Source organism: Malania oleifera, chromosome 4 (assembly GCF_029873635.1).
Source record: "Malania oleifera isolate guangnan ecotype guangnan chromosome 4, ASM2987363v1, whole genome shotgun sequence".
Taxonomy (NCBI): Eukaryota; Viridiplantae; Streptophyta; class Magnoliopsida; order Santalales; family Ximeniaceae; genus Malania; species Malania oleifera.
Genome location: NC_080420.1, coordinates 82,002,905 through 82,023,311, shown reverse-complemented (window position 1 = coordinate 82,023,311; position 20,407 = coordinate 82,002,905). Strand labels below are relative to the sequence as shown.

Below are 20,407 nucleotides of genomic sequence, written 5' to 3'. Positions count from 1 at the left end.
TCATGATATTCTGAAAAACTATATAAATTTTGTGCTAAACAAATATCTACTCAAGCCACACAATTAATTAAACTCATGTTCTAGAATCTGTAAAACTGCATAATTTATACCCTATATCTTAATAAACAAATACTATAATTTACTGGTAAAATTTATGAAATTCCTAGCATAGCATATTTCCCTTACCTAACTGGTTGGGAGGCTCGCCTCCAATTCTATTCTTACGCTCACGACATACTATCCCCAAAATCCTGCAATAATACATTTATACCAATTCCTCAGTAAATCACTGATTTTTCCCAAAAAATTATTTCACTCATATTCCTGAACCTTCCTATTCACAATTTCCTAAATTATGATATACCTGAGCTCCTGTAAAATATCCGCTGGGGTCATCAATCCATGCCTGTAGGGTCCCAAAAACACCCTAACCTTGAAAATATAATACCCTAATTTTAATCCACAAAACTACAATAGATTCTCATATAATACACGATCTGGACTCAAATAAGTCTGTTAATACTGAAAACACTTAAATAATCTACTTACTCTGATTTGGGGATGGTGCCCAAGTTGGCCTAACCAACAATCTGTTCTGGCAACCTTGTAGAGAATCTCCCTAGGATCAACGTGGCGGCTTCTGATCATCGAAATGGGGAGAAATGGGGTGAGAATCGTAGAGAGAAGTAGGGAGGGCCGAGCAGGAGAGAGAGAGAGAGAGAGAGAGAGAGAGAGAGAGAGAGAGAGAGAGAGAGAGAGAGAGAGAGAGAGAGAGAGAGAGAGAGAAACAAATTCCTTGCTGAACCATTGTTTTCTGCTATTTATAAACCTTTTGCCACGTGGCCTCGTCGATGAGCCATGTCACCTCATTGATGAGTTCAAGAAGGGAGTTCGTCAACGAGTACCTAACTCTCGTCGACGAGTTTCAGGCCCCGAAAACAACCCCTTGGTAAACTTTCGTCGATGAGACACGCGTCCACGTCGATGAGCCCAAGAATACTATTCGTCGACAAACGCTCCATGTTCATCGACAAAGCCCTGCTGCATCCCTCTTAAAAATTCTTTTTTTTCCTCTCTTTTCTTTATTATTTAATTCCTATAATTATATGGGTTACTACATCATAGGCAAAACTAATAAGGGTACCTGGTAGGTAGTATGTCATATTGTTGTCGAAAAATGATCAGGAAGCGACATCCTAGCCTCCACAAGATCCTCCACATGCACCGCACTGCACATGGCAAAACTAGAAAGTGTAGGCTCGTGAAAGATGGGCCTTCTTGAGGAAGCATGTATGTACGGATCCACCTGAGGTAAGGACATGCACTTCACTATAGAGGCATCCACCATATAAGAAGATTCGCTTTAAAAATCTATCTTCTTCTTCTTCTTACTCTACCTTTGCTTCTTCGCCTTGGCCATCACGACCTCGTATTGGTTGAAGTCTATATCTGCAAAAATAAAGAGGAAAAGGTAAGGAAACCAAGAACAGCAAAAATATGTGTACATAAACCATAAAATCAGGAAAGGAAGAGACTTGGAGAAATGGGACTAAGCCAGTACTACACAAGGACTCGTTCCTTAAGCAACTCGCCGTGTGGGACAATCCCCTACTGACTACTAGCTTGTAGGTCTTCAAGAATGGCTTGCTCTAATAGGGATAGAGTAGTAGCCAAGTGCCACAGTCGGGCCGAAGCAAAGAGAAAGGATTAGTTAAAAATATATATATGCAACCACATAACCCATGCATGCGCTGAGAAAGTAAAAGATAAAGGAAGGAACATTACCATCAAGATGAGTAGACCAGACGTGGGGCCTATGATAGTTTAGCTACCTAGAGGCAAAAAAGAATCGAAACTTCCACTCATGAATGGAAGAGCTACCATGAGTAAATAGCTTATACTCGGGAAGAGAATTGAAATAATATAGTTCCTTCTATGTAGTGCATCCTCATCTGAAAGCAGCTCCGAAACAGAGACACTATGGGCTGATGACCTCATTTTAGGAGGAGGACAACAAAGGACACCAATGACAAGTAAGAATTGGGGACAAGTTGTGAGGGAGCTATGTTATAAAAATGGAACACGTTAGAGAAGAAAAGATGAAAGGGCAACTTGAGGCCTAGATCAAAGAAGTCGATGTACAAGCATATCTCATTGGGCCTTGGTTCTAGAGCAGACTCGGAACTGGTAGGTTATCAGGAATAGCAAATAAGTGATTTACATTGTGCGTATTTTTAGGGGAAAGGTAACACCGGGCAGTTCGTACGGTAACCGGAGACCTCAATTGAGCCTCCGAGGGCTTCATAAGAATCAAGCTTATAAGGAAAAGCACAACAAACAACTTACACCACTCAACGATTTGGATCAACAATGCCTATTTTCTACAGCTTTTCTATGAACACAATCAAAAGAAATGAAGAACACGAAGAACAATGCAAAGAACATGAAAAACAGTGCGAAGAACGTCAAGAACAAGTGAAAAACAAAGTAAAAATTAACATACAAATGTCAAACAAAAGCAACAAAAAGACACAAAGAGAAAAGCGTAGCAAAAACATACCTAGCAGAGAACCTTTCGATTAGGACAAGGAACAAATGAGCAAATGAACACCTTTTATAAAGGAAAGCTCGCCCAAATCCCAAGAAAGTGCGCATCTAGAGAAGGCGGGAAAGTATTAATTAGTTAGCATCTCGAAGGAAAAATGCAAGTTCTCGTACAAGCACACTGCCTAAGAAAGATACATATCCTGTCAGGCGCAGAAGCTGACTCGACACACGCCAAAGAAGCCCTGCGTGAGTACGCATCCCAACCAGAGGGGACACCCAATAGATGTGACTACGAGTCCCAAGAAATCTCAAATTCCCTAGGTATGGCACAAGTAACAAGAAATTTTGATTTTATGCAGGTGCAATCAATATATAATGGGAGGATCTCAAAACTCTACAACAACGTCCCAACTAACGAGCAAAGCTCATGAGGCCAGAAGGCTACCCAACAAATGAGCACAACTCATTAAGAAAAACCGGCCTAAATGACGAGCAAATCTCGTGAGTCTAGAAGGTTGCCCAACAATGAACACAACTCATTAGGAAAAATTGGCCCAACTGACGAGCAAAACTTGTGAGGCCAAAAGGTTGCCTAACAAATGAGCATAACTCATTAGGAAAAACTAGCCCAACTAATAAGCAAAGCTCATGAGGATAGAAAGCTACCCAACAAATGAGCACAACTCATTAGGAAAAACTAGTCCAATTGACGAGCAAAACTCGTGAGGCCAGAAGACTGCCCAACAAATGAGCATAGCTCATTAGACAAAATTGGCCCAACTAACGAGTAAAGCTTGTGAAACCAGAAGAATGCCCATGAAGAGCAGGTCGGTAAGAATGCACATGAAGAGCAGCTCGGCAAGAATGCCCATGTAGAGCAGCTCAACAAGAATGCCCACAAAAAGCAGCTCGACAGCTTGGCAAGAATTCCAAATGAAGAGCAGCTCGGTAGCTCGGCAAGAATGCATATGGAGAGCAGCTTGACAAATCAGCAAGACTGCTCATGAAAAATAGCTCGGTAGTTCGATAGAATTCCCGCGAAAGCAGCTCGGTAGCTCGGCAAGAATGCCCAATGAAGAGCGACTTGGTAGCTCGATAGAATTCATATGAAGAGCAGCTCGATGGCACGACAAGAATGCTCATGAAGAGTAGCTTGGCAGCTTGGAAAGAATGCCCATGAAAAGCAGCTCGACAGCTTGGCAAGAATTCCAAGTGAAGAGCAGCTCAGCAAGAATGCCCAATGAAGAGTAACTCGATAGTTCGGTAGAATTCATAGGAAGAGTAGCTTGGCAGCTCAACAAGAATGCCAATGAAGAGTAGCTCGGCGAAAATTCCAATTGAAGAACAACTTAGCAGCTAGGCAAGAATTCCCGTAAAGAGTTGGTCGGCCACTTGGCAAGAATGCCCTCATGAAAAGGGTAGCTTGGCACATAAATATTGTGAAGAGTTGCTCAACATTATTGGCTCGGGCCAGCTGACCCCAGTGACATTAGTCGGCAAAGCCGAACGGGCTCCCTTATCAGCTTGGGCAAGCTGACCCCCCGTGACATCGGCTTGGAAAAGTCAAACTGGCCCCTAAACCGGCTCGACAAAGTTGAACGGGCTCCCTTATCGGCTTAGACCAGCCGACCTCCCTACATAGTGCAAAAAAAAATGAGAAGAAGAAGAAGAAGAAGAAGAAGAAGAAAAGGGGAAGAGATAAGGCAACTTTTGAAATTTCAAGAACAAGTTTTGAAAATTCGAAACTAAGGGGAGGCAATTGATATGCCCTAAATATATCAGCACCAAAGTAAAAGGAAGCCAAAACTCAACATTGATAAGGGCAATCATTGCCCAAGTCAAATGCTCTGGCAAAAGCATTTAGCTCCAATCCAATAATAACTAGAGAAATCCATGTTGGTGCAATAATAACTGGAGTGATCCACGCCAGACGTCATAATGACAAGTCTCCTCAAGAGTCAAACCTCGCCACTATTAAGGGAGGTAATGTGGAGGAGCAAAGGTATCTCATTCCAAACCATACATTACTGTTGCTTCATGCCTTTTAAAGCCAATCCCTGATTTAGGCATCAGAGAGATCCCCCGGAGTACATCTTGGGTCCTCCAAGCCAATCCTCTCTTCATCCTTTTCAGGTGATTGAAATCGGAAAGTTCGTCGGAGGTTATTTGCATTTTATTGAGCAACAATGTTCATATTTGTTAGTTTGTTTGAATGCGTAAGTTTTCTAATTTTGCAAATTTTATATAAGGTAATATCTGGAATCATGAATTTTGGGGTTGAATTTGGATTTGTATTTATTTAGAATAACCTCAATACATAACCAACACAAATTAAATTCAAAGATCTAATTTTTATGCTCCCATAAACAAAGTAAGATTTGAAAATTGAGAAAAATAATGAAAAGAAGTTTTTCAACATTTTTTTATAAATTTGAAAAGTTGAAAAATAAGTTGACATTTTTATAATTATTTGAAAAATTATAAATGGCAAATAAAACTATTTTTACAAGCAAATAATGCCAAAACTATTTATTATTATTAATGTATTTCACACAAATGTTGTAAAAAAGAAAAATTTTCATACCATTTTTTTTTTGTAATTTTTTTGATAAACTAAAATGAAAAATAAAAATTATTTTCCACAACTAAACAAACCCTTACTTATTACATTCAATATATACATTTTATTGATTAATATGAAATCGACTTTCCTTATATTTGGAAACATAAATTTTGAGTCTTAAACTTGAATTTGTGTGAATTGATAAGAGTAGTACAAAATTGCATTGAATTTCTTTCAAAACCACACAACTCCAAATCTTACACCCCAACTTGGGTCTGTTAGGAAGTACAGTGTCTCTCCTCCTCTACCTGGACCAGACAATAGGGGGGGCGGGTCTTATCAGACTAATGACTGACCCTACAGACCAACACGTGTCATTTTTAGTGTGTTTTGACAAGAAAATGTGCATTTTGTTTATATGAGTAGTAACATTTAATCCTTTTTTAAGTCTTTTTTCCACATGATACCATATTCTTCTCCAGTTACAGAATGCAACGTGCTCCTGAAAAGAAAAGTACATCTTGTTGATATGGGATAGTAACATTTAATCTTTTTTTTAAACCTTTCTTTCACAGGGTATCACACTATCCCCGAAGTCTATATTATTAACACTACCTTATTTAATTTATAATTGTGATGAGACTTCTCTATTTGGCCATTTGACATTCTATATAACGAACCATTATATTTTTTGCTTTTGAGGGTCATGGTAAACTTATGTATCACCGTAGGAATATATATGAATAGAATGATAATAACATAACTCGAACTTGATTTAAATACAAAGTCAATATTTCATAAACTTTGTAATTTCATGATACATTATATATATGTTTGTTGAACAACAGTTTTATTTTGAAATTTATATTTTCATATGGTTTTCATAGAAACATATAATTTGGGATTAAATCCTACTATATTTTTAGTATTAAATAATTAATTGCATTGTTTAAATTTAATTGTTGAGCTTTGTATTATTCAAAAGTTATCTCCAGTTATGATTTATAAACTGTGCACTATTATATTTACATGTCAAAAAATTACAGACTTACTATTAAGGTCAATTTCAAGCTTGAATTTATGTAAATTTAAATAAAATATAATTTAAAATTATAATATAATTAATATAAATTTATGTAAATTCAATTTTAATTGAAATTCTTATCCCTAATCAAAACCTAATTATAAATATAATTTTTAATAACATTTTCAAAAGGCGATCAGATAAAAATTTGATATTGAAAAATATATTTTGAATTTTAAAAACATTTCAATAATTACCCCTCTCCTCTAAAAATCAGCAATGAAGTTTTTAACAAAAATGTTTGTTCAGAAGTTTAAAACCAATTTGCGTTTGAGTTTGAGCAGAAATGAAATCAGCAGCACCATAACACACGCATCGCGGCTGATCTGCCAAAATATTATTGGGTGATTCCATCTCTTTGAAGCACCCCTCTTTGCCATGGCGGTCAAAACAATTTGATCTCTCTCTCTCTCTCTCTCTCTCTCTCTCTCTCTCTCTCTCGCTTTCATATTGCTGATTCTTGAATTTTTTCTGATACGATCGGAGCCGGCGTCTGATCTCTTTTAACTCTACTGTACCTAAATCAAAGTTTTACCATACTTTACCTTGCGATTGAATCTATGGAGAAGCCGACAGTTGGTGGCGGTGGCGAGGCCAAAAGCTCTGCCACCACCACCGCCACTAGCACCGCCGAGGCTAGGGAAGAACGAAACCCTAATTCAGATCAATCTGTTGAAGCCTCTGTAGAACAAGAACAAGAACCTGGATCGAACGGGGTTCCATCCCGCCAGTCCAGCAGAACCCCCTTCACTAACCTTAGTCAAGTCGATGCCGACCTTGCTCTTGCCCGTACCCTACAGGAACAGGTCTTTCACTTTTGTCCTCCCCGTTCTGCTTTGTAGCTTCATGGTGAATTTTTGGGTTGTGTATCTAATCGCTAATTAGGTTTATGGAATTTCTCTTTTCTTTTCGTGGTTTGATTGACTGTTTCTTCTCCGACTACGTTTTGTGGTTTTGGTGTTTTTGTGATGGTTCTGGACTTAAGCCTGTTGAGTCTTAATTTTAGTAGGCTTCATTTATTAATTGATTCCATTGTTTGGTTGCTTGCACTTAGTTTGAATTGGGTATTTGGAGAGAAAACTAAAGAAAGCAGGCTCTCTCCCTCCAAATCGCTGGTTTACATTCCATTTTACAAAATTAACGGAGAGAAAGGGAGGGAGGGTAAAACCCCACACGTCTTCCTTTTTTTTGTATGTTCTGACACATCGGGAAGAGAAAAGGATTCACTTCATTTTAAAATACCTCATGACCCCCCACCCCCTGCTATCATGACAAAAAAGGAGAGAAACTGCAATAATTTCTTTCCTTTTCTTTATTACCTAGCCAAATGTAGTGTTTGATACTGCGCAAAGATAATTTTTTTTGCATTTTGATTTTAGCAGTTAAGTTGCACAGTTTCATTAGGAACACTTGTACAGGTTTTTGATTATGGGATTCCCTATCATTGGTAGAGCCAGGATTTATGAATGGGGGAATGGGTCCAGATTCAATGGAAGATTTAGGCCAAAAGTCAAAACTAAACAAAAACTGAAGTCTTACTGCCTAATTTAGAAGAGTATGACTATTATTCTACACCATTGTGGGGATGGTCAAGAAGGGGAATGAGTGTGGATTAGTGATCCAAGATTTGGATGATTTCTAGATTGGAGACACATCCAATGTCTGGTGCAGATTAGAGGAAGCCAAAGCTCACTTAGTAGGAGGGTGGCTGTGGGGCTATGCAAATTAATTGCTTATGATGGTTTTGATGCATAATATTCTCATTAATCTTGGAATAAAAAAGTTGTATCTGTGGCTTAATTTGTTTGCCCTTGCGTGTCTAAATCCCCCCTTGCCCCCACAGCGTTGCAAGATCAAAGTGCCTTTATTATTATTATTACACATTTTTTGAAACAACCAAGCAAGCATTGGTGTCTGATTTTATTGTTCTTGTTCACTGTTTAATGATTTTTGCCTCTTCCCTTCACTCCAGTTCCAATTTCCCTCACCAAAAAAAGTAAAAAAATAAAAACAGCACCTTTTGGTAACTCAAGCTGTTTACTTGCATTAGATGCTGATGACTAGGGTCTTTTGATTAACATTATGAGGTTTCAAAGACTTATATGTTTATCTTTTCATTTATTTCCTCAGCAAACCAATGGAATGTTAAGATACTTTGTATTCATTGTTTGATTAACCACATTTTTGGCCTTCTGTTTTTTCTAGTTTTGAGAGGTGACTCTTTTTTGGTTTAATTGTATTAATTAGGATTAGTTGATTGTGTAGGAAAGGGCTTATATGATGCTAAGAATGAATGGTGAAGGGAGTGATTATGGGAGCTGGGAAACTGGAAGTTATGCACATGAGGATGAGGATGATTTTGGTGAACCCAATGATGGTACTGATGCTGATGACAATGAAGATGGGTATGATGGCACTGATGAAGATAATGATGACGAAGATGTATTCGATGTGCATGCTCATGCTGATGCTGGAGAGGATGCTAGCCTAACTGTTGAATTCGATCCCTCTGCCATTTCAAGCGATGAGGCCTATGCTAGAGCTCTGCAAGATGCTGAAGATCGAGAAATGGCTGCTAGGTTGTTGGCCTTTGCCCGGATAAATGATCGTGAGTGACTTGCTTGAAAGTTGGCCCTTGAGTGTGCTGCTAATTTTTAAAATCTCTTTAAAATTGTTGAAAATCATGCATTCTTGAAGCTTTTACTAAATATATGTTGTAGGGGAAGTTGATGACATAGAGGATCATGGTGGTCACTCTCAGGTATGGTCCTATGGAGTTTCCACCTCTCTCTCTCTCTCTCTCATGCTTAAGTAAATCAGTAACATTTCTATTTTTTTTAAAAGAGTAAATCAATTTGACAAAAAAAAGTTTCTCAATAATTTGTTTGAAAGTTTACTAAGGTTTGAAAGATATCAAATTTCCAAATTTGGGGTGTGTATTCATCTAATTTGTTTGGGTAGTTACTAAGGTTTGAAAGGTATCAAATTTAAAATTTGTTTCTTGTTGTTGATGCGCGCATGCATCTCCTCCCCACCCATCCTAAAAAACATGTGCATGTCATCTATGGTCTTTGTTTATATGTAGTGAGTGGTAGAAAAAATTTTGTTAGGTTTTGTTGGTTCTTCCAAGCTAGGTCCTAAGAGGACTGAGTTGGGTATGGCCTTAGACTTCTGCATTCATTTACAGAGTGCTATTAAGATTCAAACCTTTGCATTTCTGCTTAACCACCCAAAACTCAAGCACAAATATGTAGGTTCTGCTGTTAAGAGCAAAGACTTCTGCTTTGTTGTGAGTGCATCCTTGAGATGTTGCCTCGCAATTTTTGGGCTTGAGATAGTAAGGACATATCTAAATGCTAACAAACTGGCTGGCAGATATATTACACATGATACCTACTTACCTAGAACTCTCTCTCTCTCTCTCTCTCTCTCTCTTGTTTATATATATTTTAAAAAAATTCTTTGTATGAAAATTGTTGCATGACACCTTTTGACAGGATAACTGTGTCCCCCCATCTCCAAGATTGGCTTGAAAACTTATACAGTTGATTCCTAACGTTTTTAAGAAATTGTATTATGCTTATTATTGAACCTAGTTTGCTACTTTTCACCTTTTTCACTTTTAAATACTCTGTAGTTCTTGACCGTGGAGTTCTATCCTCACTGGCTCATTTCCTGCTCCCCCTTACTACAAAGAAGCCCATGGTTTGACTCGCACTAGGGGAGTTGTGTGCTCGTGTGGTGTTAGAGACTTAGAGCACATGCACATTTATCCAAAAAGTTCTCTGCAATTCTCTTGCAGAATTTCCAAATCAAGAGAAGATGAATAAATACATTCAATATCTTTAATTTGTAGAGAAATAGCATCGCAAAGTGTTTTAATAAATGGAAATTTTTTTATTGTCAATGCCTTATTGTTTTCTATTCGGATCATTTCTGACTGTTTGTTGATGATTAATAATTGTGTAAAGTATTATGTTGGATGGAGAATTTTTTGTTTCAATTTAAATGGGTTTTTAAGTACGTAATATGCTTTAGAGTCTGAGCTTATTATTATTATTTGGCAATTTGTGTTCTCTTTCTTCCTCTTTTTTTTTTTAAGAAATTAACTTGTGCACTCTAAAACGTTCTCATAATGATGGATATGTATCATGCTCCAAACAGAGTACCTACACCTCATAACAGGTTTTTAGATTGGTGATTGAGTAGATTCAATTTTATTATTATAAATTTATAATGAATGATGTTCTGGCTGAAAATTCTGAATTGGAGTTGCATATTTCTGTTTCTGAAGCTGTTGCATGGCTGAAGCCTGAAGGTTAATTTGGGAAAATTGAGCTAATTCCATTTGGGAAGGAGTTGAGGGGGATTTGATAGTACACATCTTGAGGGTGGGGATGAGGGGTTCTTCCGTTATAATATTTGGGGTTCCTACTAAGGGCCAGTTTTTTTAAAGGTCCAACTATATTCTAAGAATAGTTATCCCCGTTATCTTTTCCCATATCAGTTCCACATTTTTTCTTCTCATATTATAAAGCTCCACTCTTGTAGTTAGGTCAAGAAAGATTTTTGGATATAATCTAATACAAGGATGCATGCATCATGAATACTGGATACATTTAGTGGAGTGATATGTGATCCAATAGGGAAAGATTTGAGGAAAAGCTAGCGAGTTGGAAGTGTGGAAGAGAAGTTTCTCTTGAAAGGAGAGGGGTTCATACTCATCGAAAGTACTCTGTCCAATCTTCCTGTGTGCTTCAGGTCTCTCCTCCCTATTCCAGGTTTGGTTGTTAGGAAGATGGAGAATATTCAGAGAAGGATTTTGTGGGGCAGCACAGGGGAGGAGTTCAAGTACCAATGTATCCTCAAGTGAGGTAGGAGGTGGTGAAACAACATATTTGTAATTGTAACAGCCTGGGCATCAAGAACCTAACCAGTTCTAATAGAGCTGTTTTGGGTAGATGGCCTCGTATATTTATGATGGTGAAATGGAAATTTTTGGTGGAAGGTTGTAGGGCAAATTATAGGATGGATTTTAATAAATGTGTTATGAAAGAGGGAAGGGAACCTCATGGGCTGCTGTTTGGAAAAATATTAGAAAAGGCTGGGAGTGTTTCCCTGTCATCTTTTGAAGTTGTAATTGGAAATGGGAAGTCGGTTTTCTTTTAGCATGATGGTTGGTGCATGCGTTCCCCTTTGAAGAGGCAGGTTTCAGATTTGTTTATGTTGGCTAGAGATAAGAATGCTAGCAATGTGGGGTGTTACCTTCTTGAGAAGGGTCCAGGGGCTGCTGGAAAATTTTAAAAAATTCTAGGAATTTTTGTATATGAAATCATTGACTTTGCCGAAGTGGCTGTTTCAATGTTAAATCAGTTTTTTTCAGGATCATTGACGAAAGGAACTTTGAAGAAGAAAGAAATTGATCCCTTGGATTTTCATTTATAAGGCTAGTGCTCCCACTAAAGTAGCTATGAAAGAAGCTCTCCATATATATTCTATATATATTTATTTATATTTTGTCTTGGGAAGCCATTTGGAGTAAGATTTTGACAATTGGAAACTTGAAGGAAAAAAGGGCATAGTGCTTGTGCATAGATGTCTTCCTCCGCAAGAGTGAGGGTGCAACTGCTTTGGTTGGTTGCAGCTGGATAAGAGAACTGTTGGGTAGTGCTTTGGCCATGATGGTGATTCACTGCATAGCAGCAGGTTCTTTCTTCGGGGAATTGTGTGAGCCTGGAGGGGCATTCAAAGAAAGAGAGAACGAAGGTTTTAAGCTGATCTCTCACAATTTTTTTGGATGATTTGGAGGGATGGATATGGTAGGGCCTTTGAACAAGTTAATATTTCTCTTAATATTGGAGAGGATAGATGAGTTAAAAACATTTTATTTTTGATTTAGTGGGTAGAAATTTGTCAATAGTGTCAGCCATTGATTTGTTGATGGTACATGGGTGTAACTCTTCTCTTGTACATGGTTTATCTCCTTGTTGAGTCTGCAGTGTTGCTTGATTTAATCTCCTTCTGGGCCCAAAGATAATGCATATTTACTCTGGATTGTCTTTGGCCTTTTAAAGTTCTCCTGGTCTATTTTTCCTGTTTTCAATGGAAGGCCAAAAAATGCTTTAATTTCCTTCTTTGTAAGGAGTATCAAAATCAAAATTATATTAATTGATAAAATCTTTGAGTTTTTTAATTTTCCCATGTGTAATTTTAGAAGTTAATTGCTAATATGAAGTAATCAAACAATATCTAGATGCTTCTGATGTAATGACAAGGCCCTCTTTGGGAGAAGGGTGTGCCATAGATATTTAAGCTCAAAATCAGAGAGTGAGCATCCCTTTTGCTCAATCCCTATGTGAGAAGAGAATGCGGAATTTAGTTGTCCATTTTATTTCGGATTTTTTTGAGCAACAAATGCCCTAATGATGCCATTCTAACATATGACATATTTCTTCATTTTGTTATTCATATCCAACCTACTCCATGTTCAAAGATTTTCCATTCCAACATGTGATAGCTTTTAATCACCTTATTTTTCTTGTTTAATCTTTTACTTTCTTTTGCAAGGCCAAAGTTGTGCCAGATTATCCTCTTTTAAACATTATTAACGTAGATATAATGAGAAAACTTTTATTCAGATTGTTATATATTGTGATGTGACCTGCCTTGGCTCCTATAGCAATCTAAATGAAGAAAAAATGCTTTCTTTGTAACTTCTTTGAGGTTCTTACTTTAATATCTTTAATGTTAACTTGAATCAGGCCATGATTAGTGTGTTTGTTTGTTTGTTTTCTTTCTTTTTCTTTTTCCTTTGATTGGACAAAATTTGTCTGTTAGTCTTTTATTGTGTTTTTCCCCCCCTTTTTGGTCTTTCGTGCAATTGATGTCTGACTTCTTGTTATGCATCTCATGTTTTTGGTTGTCAGGATGTGTGGGAGGAAGTTGATCCAGATGAACTCTCTTATGAGGTAGGCTGGACTTTGGACTCTGTTGCTTATCTTAAGTTTCTGTTCTGCTTTACTTAATTTAATATGGCTCATTTGTGTCAGGAATTGCTTGCATTGAGTGAAGTAGTTGGAACTGAGAACCGAGGGCTCTCTGCTGATAGAATTGCCTCTTTACCTTCAGTAAACTACAAGACCCAAAGCAATCAGGATGGAATTAATGATTCGTATAGACTCATGCCTCAATTTTTAATAATTAAATAGTGGTTTTATGATTACGAAATTCATTATCTATTGTTTCAGGTGCGTTATTTGCCGGCTGGACTATGAGGAAGGTGACACCTTGACTGTGCTTTCTTGCAAACATTCATACCATGCAGATTGCCTAAACAACTGGTTGCAAATAAACAAGGTAAGACTTGTGTGTCTGGTCCTCTCCTTTCCTTTTTTTTTTTTTTATAAAAAAAATAAATAAATAAATAACTTGAGATACCTATAGCTTTGGCATGTGCTTTAATTTCTAAAAATTTTATGTTTATGTCAGAACCATTTAGCTTGCTGATACAAATGTTTCTCATGAATTTATTTTGTCAAAAAACACTGTTTTGGTATCAGTTTTGCATTAGTCTTGATTACCTCTTGTTGCATTCACGGCCTGGCCATTTTTTTCACTATTCATTCTTATGTTGTAATTTTTAGATTTTTTAGGTTTTTAATTTTTTTCTAAGTTAGTAATTTTTGGCATACGTGTGGTGTGGTTAGGGCTTTGAGGTCTCTCGTGCATTGTAGCTTTCTACTGTTATTTGTATATGTGTGCAAGAATATCCCCAAATATGCCTGCCTTCTTCTTTCTGCATCCTGTAGCCTATCTGTGGTCAGGCAAGCTTCTATGCTTTTGTTTTTGCATGTTTTATTTTGCAACTGGCATTAATAAAAAACTGCACGTTTCTTAAAATATATTTTTGAAAATTGGTTAGAAATGGCACATCATTTACAACGAAGTAGCAATTATTTGCATTAGATGAAAACAGGTAGAAAGAACAGCGCCCCACCCTACTAACAGACACACATGGGGGTGTTGTGATTGCCTTAGTTTTTGCTAGGACTCCCACTTTCATTGCATTCATATTCTAATTATGTGGGTGGATCCTACACAGAGGTGTGGGCCACTCTGACAAGGGCCTTAGAGATTGGACGGGACAGCATGTTATAGTCCCACATCAGATGTGTACTAGGGAGACCCAGGACTTATAAGGTTGGTTCATACTTTAATTATATGAGGTGCCTTTTATAGGATAAAAGCATGAGGCTAGTAGGCCAAAGTGGATGATACCTCATCGGAGTTGGATCGAGACCAGTCCTCTATTGAATCTACACTAGGGAAATCTCGGGCTTATAAGGTAGGTTCGGTGCCCAAGTATGTGGCTCCTTTTATAGGACAAAACTGTGAGGCCGGTGGGCCAAAGTGTACAATACCTCTCCGGAGTTGGGCCCGGTGGTCATTACATGATGGCTCTTCATCTAATAACTAGAGCACCATCACTGCTAACATCGCTAGTACTGTGCAATCATTACGATGACCTTTGTTTATGATTTGAGGTGGGCGATGGTCATTGATCTTGAGTACTAAGGACTTATTTTTGGTGAAGATGAGGGTTTCCAAGAAAGCTTGTGTTTATTTGCAGATTAGGTTTGTTGTCCAAATTTGTGGAAAGGAAGAGGGAAGTAAGCAGTGGAATTTATGGATATTTGTGGGCAGTGTTCTGAAAATGATATGCTACAAATTAATTAAGTGGCGTCCTCGGGCCATAAGGCTTCCTGCTTCGTGAGGGTAAGGGAAGGGCCTTCACAGTGTATGCAGTCTTACCCCTACCTTTATGTAGAGAGGTTGTTTCCTTCGACTTGAACCCATGACCAATCGGTCACAAAGGAGCAACCTTACCGTTGATCCAAGGCCTGCCCTCAAAATGATATGCTACAAATGATATCTAAAAAAGGATCAATTTTTTTTTTTTCAAATGTTGGGAAAGTAATTGGTATTTACAGTTGTAATGCTAGTGCCATAAATGTTTTTGTGTAATACCAGTTGAAATTTACACTTAACTACCCCGATTTCTTCAGCTTGACACATGCCTTTGTTGCAAGTTGGTCAAGATTTAGTTTTGATCCTGGTAGAAAGGCTAATTTTGATGGGATTTAAGGGTTTTGACTGTATGAGTGGAATGGTTGCCCAGTGTCTGGCATGAAGTATCCTTGTTCAAGGGGCTTGTAGGGTTTGGAATTTTCTAAAATTTTTAATGATTCTTAAATTATTTTGAAATTACCTTTTGATAAAGGGTCAATTTATTGGAATTATTGCATTAGTTCTAATGAAATTCTCATTGGTTTGTTTTCTAGGAGATCAATTCATAGAGAAATATATTTTGATTAAAAATGAGGAAGCAACTTGAATTTTTTTCCTTGAAGCAAAGATATTTTTTAGGAACAGATGAGGGCAGGTTTTTGATCAATTTTAAGATTGCTCCTTTGTGGCTGGTTGGTCATGGGTTCCAAGTCCAAGGAAACAGCCTCTTTGCATGAAAGTAGGGGTAAGGCTGCTGGCACTATGACAACTCTCCCCCTATCTGTGCGGAGTGGGAACCTTGTGCTCGGGGATACCCTTTCATTTTTATGTTGTTGTTGTTGTTTTGTTTTTTTTTAAAGATGAGGAAAGAATTCCAAATATGGAGAATAAGACATACTCGACATCCAATGTTGCTGCTAGTCATTTAGAAAAGCACCCATAAAGAAACTCTTTGCAGAGCACCAAGTAGAAACAAGAAAAACTACTGTACTCCAAACCAAATTATGAGATGTAATAGCAACCTTAAAGATTTTGGCTTTCTTCCCCAACCAAGTACACCAAAGAATGGCTAGAATTGCACACACTATAACTTATAGCTAACCAACAAAAGCAACCATATGCTACCCTCTCTTCTCAACCAAAAACCCCTGTAGCGTATCACCTAGTTACCCTATTTGTCCATTAGCTCACTTCATCTAAGCGAGCGAAAAGAGAAGAAAGGGGTGAGAAAAAGGGGGTGGGGGTCAACTTGGAGAAGAGGGTGTGTTTTGCTCATTCCCTTCTTAATTGGTTGTATGAGTTTAGTTGGCATGTTTGTAAAAATAACCACACTATAGTCTTGCATTGTGTTTGTTTTGATTCTACAGTGTGATGCTTGGAGGCAAACCTCTAGCTTTCATACTTATTTGAGGTGTGCAGGTAAAGTTGTAAGGGTTATTAATCATTGGTGTTCCTTGAATTTAAATTTCTGGTCCAATTTTTTATTTCTTTAAAGTGGAGGTAAGGTTGTGTACATCATGACCTCCCCAAACAGTAGATATGGCATGGGAGCCTTGGGCATCGTGTGTTGCATATCTTATATTTTATCATGATCATAGTTACCATAAAATACTAAAACACTAGCGACCCACATGTTGGTATGAACGTCTCAAAATGTGGTATATTTTCATTCTGGAATGCTATATCTAACTTTTCGCATATTTTGTGTTAACCTAACTTTTTAATAGTTAATAGTGGGGAGTTATTCTATTCGTCTTTGTTAGTCTATTTCACTTAGAAAATCTCTTCTCTATCTAGGAACACCTCAACGTACTCTTCAAAATATACAAGCGTGATTACACTTTTTTCACCAATATATCTATTCGAGTATGCTCCTAATGTTTCACATTTTAGAGCATGTTCCATACTGGGATGCCATTCCCATTCCACGAACCAGAATGATCCACGTTCTAAGTAACATTGGTCATGATTTTAATAGAGATTCTTGGCTTATCTATGGGGAGGTTTGAAATATTCTTATTTCATGCCCAAGGGGACAGGAACTTTGTTTTTAATCCCACATGAAAAAGGAAGTTTTCAGGACACCATGAACCTTAATTTGGAGGCATATCCTTGGCATTAGAAGTATAGCATCTATGAGGGGTGGTGGGAAATTTTTGTGTGAAAGAGGGGAGTAGGATGCATGGTAGAAGCAAGTTTCTTCTGGTTACTTTGTAGTTGATTAAATTATGAGATTTTAATACTTTTTTCTTCAAATTATGAGAAAAAACCTTTTTATCGCATTGTTTTATATATAAATATTTTGGGACATTGAATGTAGAAAGTTGTATCATTTTAAGTAGTGCCTTTTTTAAATTTTGGATGGAGTCTAGGATGACATATAGACTTGAATCTAGACATGTGTTATTTTTTCCAACATTTTAATGGAAAAATTTGGAAAACATATATATATATATATATAAAATTGTTTTTCAAGTTCATATAAATGTTGGACAACTGTGATTTAAGGTGGTATTTTTGTAATGTGAAGATGGAAATTGTTTTCCATGACATAACAATCTCAAAGGTGGCATTTAGTTTTATCATATTAAATCCAACGCATTTCAGAACTTGTGTATTTCAGCTTCAGCATTTGTTGATATTGTTTTTGTATGTCTCATGGCATCGTTATGGTTTAGAGTGTTTAACTAATTTAAGACTTCAGTGCATGTTTTTTTTTTTTCATCAATACTTCATGGTGGTTGTGTGCAACGTTTTCATATGAGACATAAACTGTGAACTCATTTGTTCAAATGCCCTACAAAAAAAAACACATGATATTGAGAGAGAATTGGGTTGGGCTTGAGTTTCGTTGAATGTAAGAGTCTGCAAAAGCATATGTTTATTCCAGGTGCAGTAGATTGGTTTCTTTGCCATTTCTTCTTGGATGGCAACTTATTTTTCTGATTGATGTTTTGCATTTGTGAAATGGTAGCTATGCATAATTATCAACTCTCTCTCTCTCTCTCTCTCTCTCTCTCTCTCGCGTGCGCGCACATGTGAAAATCTCAGATTCTCATCACAAAGAATTTCTCCATTACTTGTAAAATTTTTTTTGTCTATTTACTTTTGCTGATGTGAATTGTTTTTCGATGTCACTTGAGTCTATCATTGTCTTTTGAAATTTTCTGTGGTGGGGTTTATTAGATGGGGGATCTTCTCACATTATTATTTGCTTTTTGCTGTAGGTCTGCCCTGTTTGCAACACAGAGGTCTCCACTTCTGAAAATCGGTTTTAGGCCCTGTGCAATGGTTGCATACTCTCAACCACCACCCCCTCCCCCTTTCTCTTCTGCAGATGATGCTGCATTTGGGAATTCTATGGAATTTTTTTTTTTGGGTTCATGGAAATTGTGTTCTCTTCCAGTAGTTTGGAAGAACTGCATTGCAGCTTCATGCATTGGTCTGCTATATTTGCCATACTGCAACTGGTTTAATATCTTTATATATTATTGGCACCATTCTTACCGAATAGTCAATAACTATAGCCAGATTCTGTGAAATTTCTGTTTTATTTTCTTTTTAATCAGTTGATTATTCCATTGGATCCTTAGGTGTCCATGCTGTTGCTCTAGCTTTTGTATTTACATCTTTTGAGGATCCCTAGATTGTTAACTTTACTAGTAAGTAATGCTTGCTGCAATGTAGAAGCAATGTAGGATGGAAATGAAACCTAGAGGTCGTGTTTTTGGGACCTTGGAAATTTTAGGGAAAGAAAAAGAAATATGAATGAATTTATTTTTTATATTTGATTGCTAAAAGAAAGAAAATAAAATTAATAATAAATTAAATTTTAATTAGAAATATGATATTGATGATATTTTATTTTCATTTTTGTTTTGAAATTTAATTTGATGTGTCATAATTTCACATTTCTTGGAGGAGAATTTCAACAAATCATGAAATTGTATTTTGACTCTTTTCATTTTGGTGCTGCATGAGAATGTTATTTTTGGAGTCAAAGTATGCTCGCTATTTTAATTGGTTTGACATTAATGCCCATTATATAATATTATTACGTACTATAATTATGTTAAAATAATAGATTGTTATGATAATGAATGTTATATTATTATTTGTGGTTGATATTGAGGGTGTGCTGCCCCTAATTATTCCAATTAAATTGGATTCGTAAGTGTTGAATTTTTTAGAAGATGTTTTTTGAAAATTTTTGAACACGAACCTCATGAGGTATATATTTTCAATAGGTGTTTTTGTGCTAAAACATAAGTTAAGAATGTAACACTTATGTTCTTGAAATACTTGCCAAGAGTTCTTTTTATATTGAATCATAAGTTGACATGGACAAACATCCTAATCCCAAAAATGAGATCCCCAAGAATATAATTTTTAAAAAATGTACTTAAATCTCACAAACCAACGGGCTTTCACAAATGAAAGCTTGCCTTGAATTTATCATAAAGAGGGAGAGGGATTCAAATTCTTTGTACACTTTTTTTGTCCAATAATTTGACAAAAAGTATGTAAATAAAATTTCATGAAAGAGACTAGCTTGGTTTTGGCCCATGACACAGATATAATGGCATAAAAAAACTTGAAATTCTTCTCTAATAATGAGTATGCATTTTTTCTTTTAAAGGATTAAATAGTTGTCCTCAGCCAATGTGTGTGTGTGTGTATATATATTATTTTATTTTATTTTTCATATATTCATTTTTTTGGGTACTTTTCCCTGAAATCATGAATAAAATTATTATTATGTCATTTCATGTGTATCAATGGTAAAATTGAAAAATTAGTTGGTTACTTGACATAAGTTTATAGTGTTAGCGTCGAAGAAGTCTTCATGAAGACTTAATACACATGGTACGCACCAACTTGACTTAAAAGTTTAAGTATATTAGGTCTTGTGCCCAACCATGTACATAAACATCCATCCTTTATTTTTCCAATGTAAGACAAACTCCTGAGTGGATTTCTTAATAATTTTCAACTCACTTGTGAGTTCCAACTACTTCCCTTTGAATGAACGTTATTACTTGTCATGCAACTAATTATGAGCCACTACTTAACCATGAAAAGAGCACGAAACCATGGGAGTTCACTGATCACCACTCTTCTTCCTGTGTTTATATTTGCAGAAACACATGCATGAACACTAGAGTCCAATTTGAACTCTTTCCCTTGAGCAAAAACTATCTCCTTCATGAAAGGAAGCCTAATTATCCAATAGTTGCTGAAGTGGCCCCATGCCTTATGTGCCTCACATTGTACCACCACGTGCCTCCAAATCAATCTTACTTCCCACTTCTTCGGATCCATCTACTAGGCCTTAGTGATCCTTATTGGCCTCGATCACATACTTGGTCTTCTAACAATTAGCACGTTAGAAGAATTAGCTTCATACCTCAACTGTTTATGATGTC

At 36.7% G+C, this 20,407-nt stretch overlaps 1 protein-coding gene across 1 annotated transcript; it reads left to right on the top strand.

Annotated features, from left to right (window-relative positions):
• Positions 1-6,294: 6,294 nt before the first annotated feature.
• On the top strand, positions 6,295-18,523 carry LOC131152721 (E3 ubiquitin ligase BIG BROTHER-related). Its single transcript, XM_058104548.1, has 7 exons — positions 6,295-7,000; positions 8,460-8,802; positions 8,915-8,955; positions 13,121-13,162; positions 13,244-13,365; positions 13,442-13,550; positions 18,209-18,523. Exons 1-7 carry the CDS (start codon positions 6,755-6,757, stop codon positions 18,257-18,259), a joined length of 954 nt encoding a protein of 317 aa, XP_057960531.1. The 5' UTR covers positions 6,295-6,754; the 3' UTR covers positions 18,260-18,523.
• The last annotated feature ends 1,884 nt before the right edge of the window (positions 18,524-20,407 follow it).

What these genes read in the sequence shown, in the direction of transcription:
- LOC131152721 (XM_058104548.1), top strand. Translation starts at nt 6,755, where the DNA reads ATGGAGAAGCCGACAGTTGGTGGCGGTGGCGAGGCCAAAAGCTCTGCC. An exon ending in CCCGTACCCTACAGGAACAG is followed by an intron (nt 7,001 to 8,459) that starts GTCTTTCACTTT and finishes TTGATTGTGTAG; the next exon opens with GAAAGGGCTTATATGATGCT. An exon ending in CAGATGAACTCTCTTATGAG is followed by an intron (nt 13,163 to 13,243) that starts GTAGGCTGGACT and finishes CATTTGTGTCAG; the next exon opens with GAATTGCTTGCATTGAGTGA.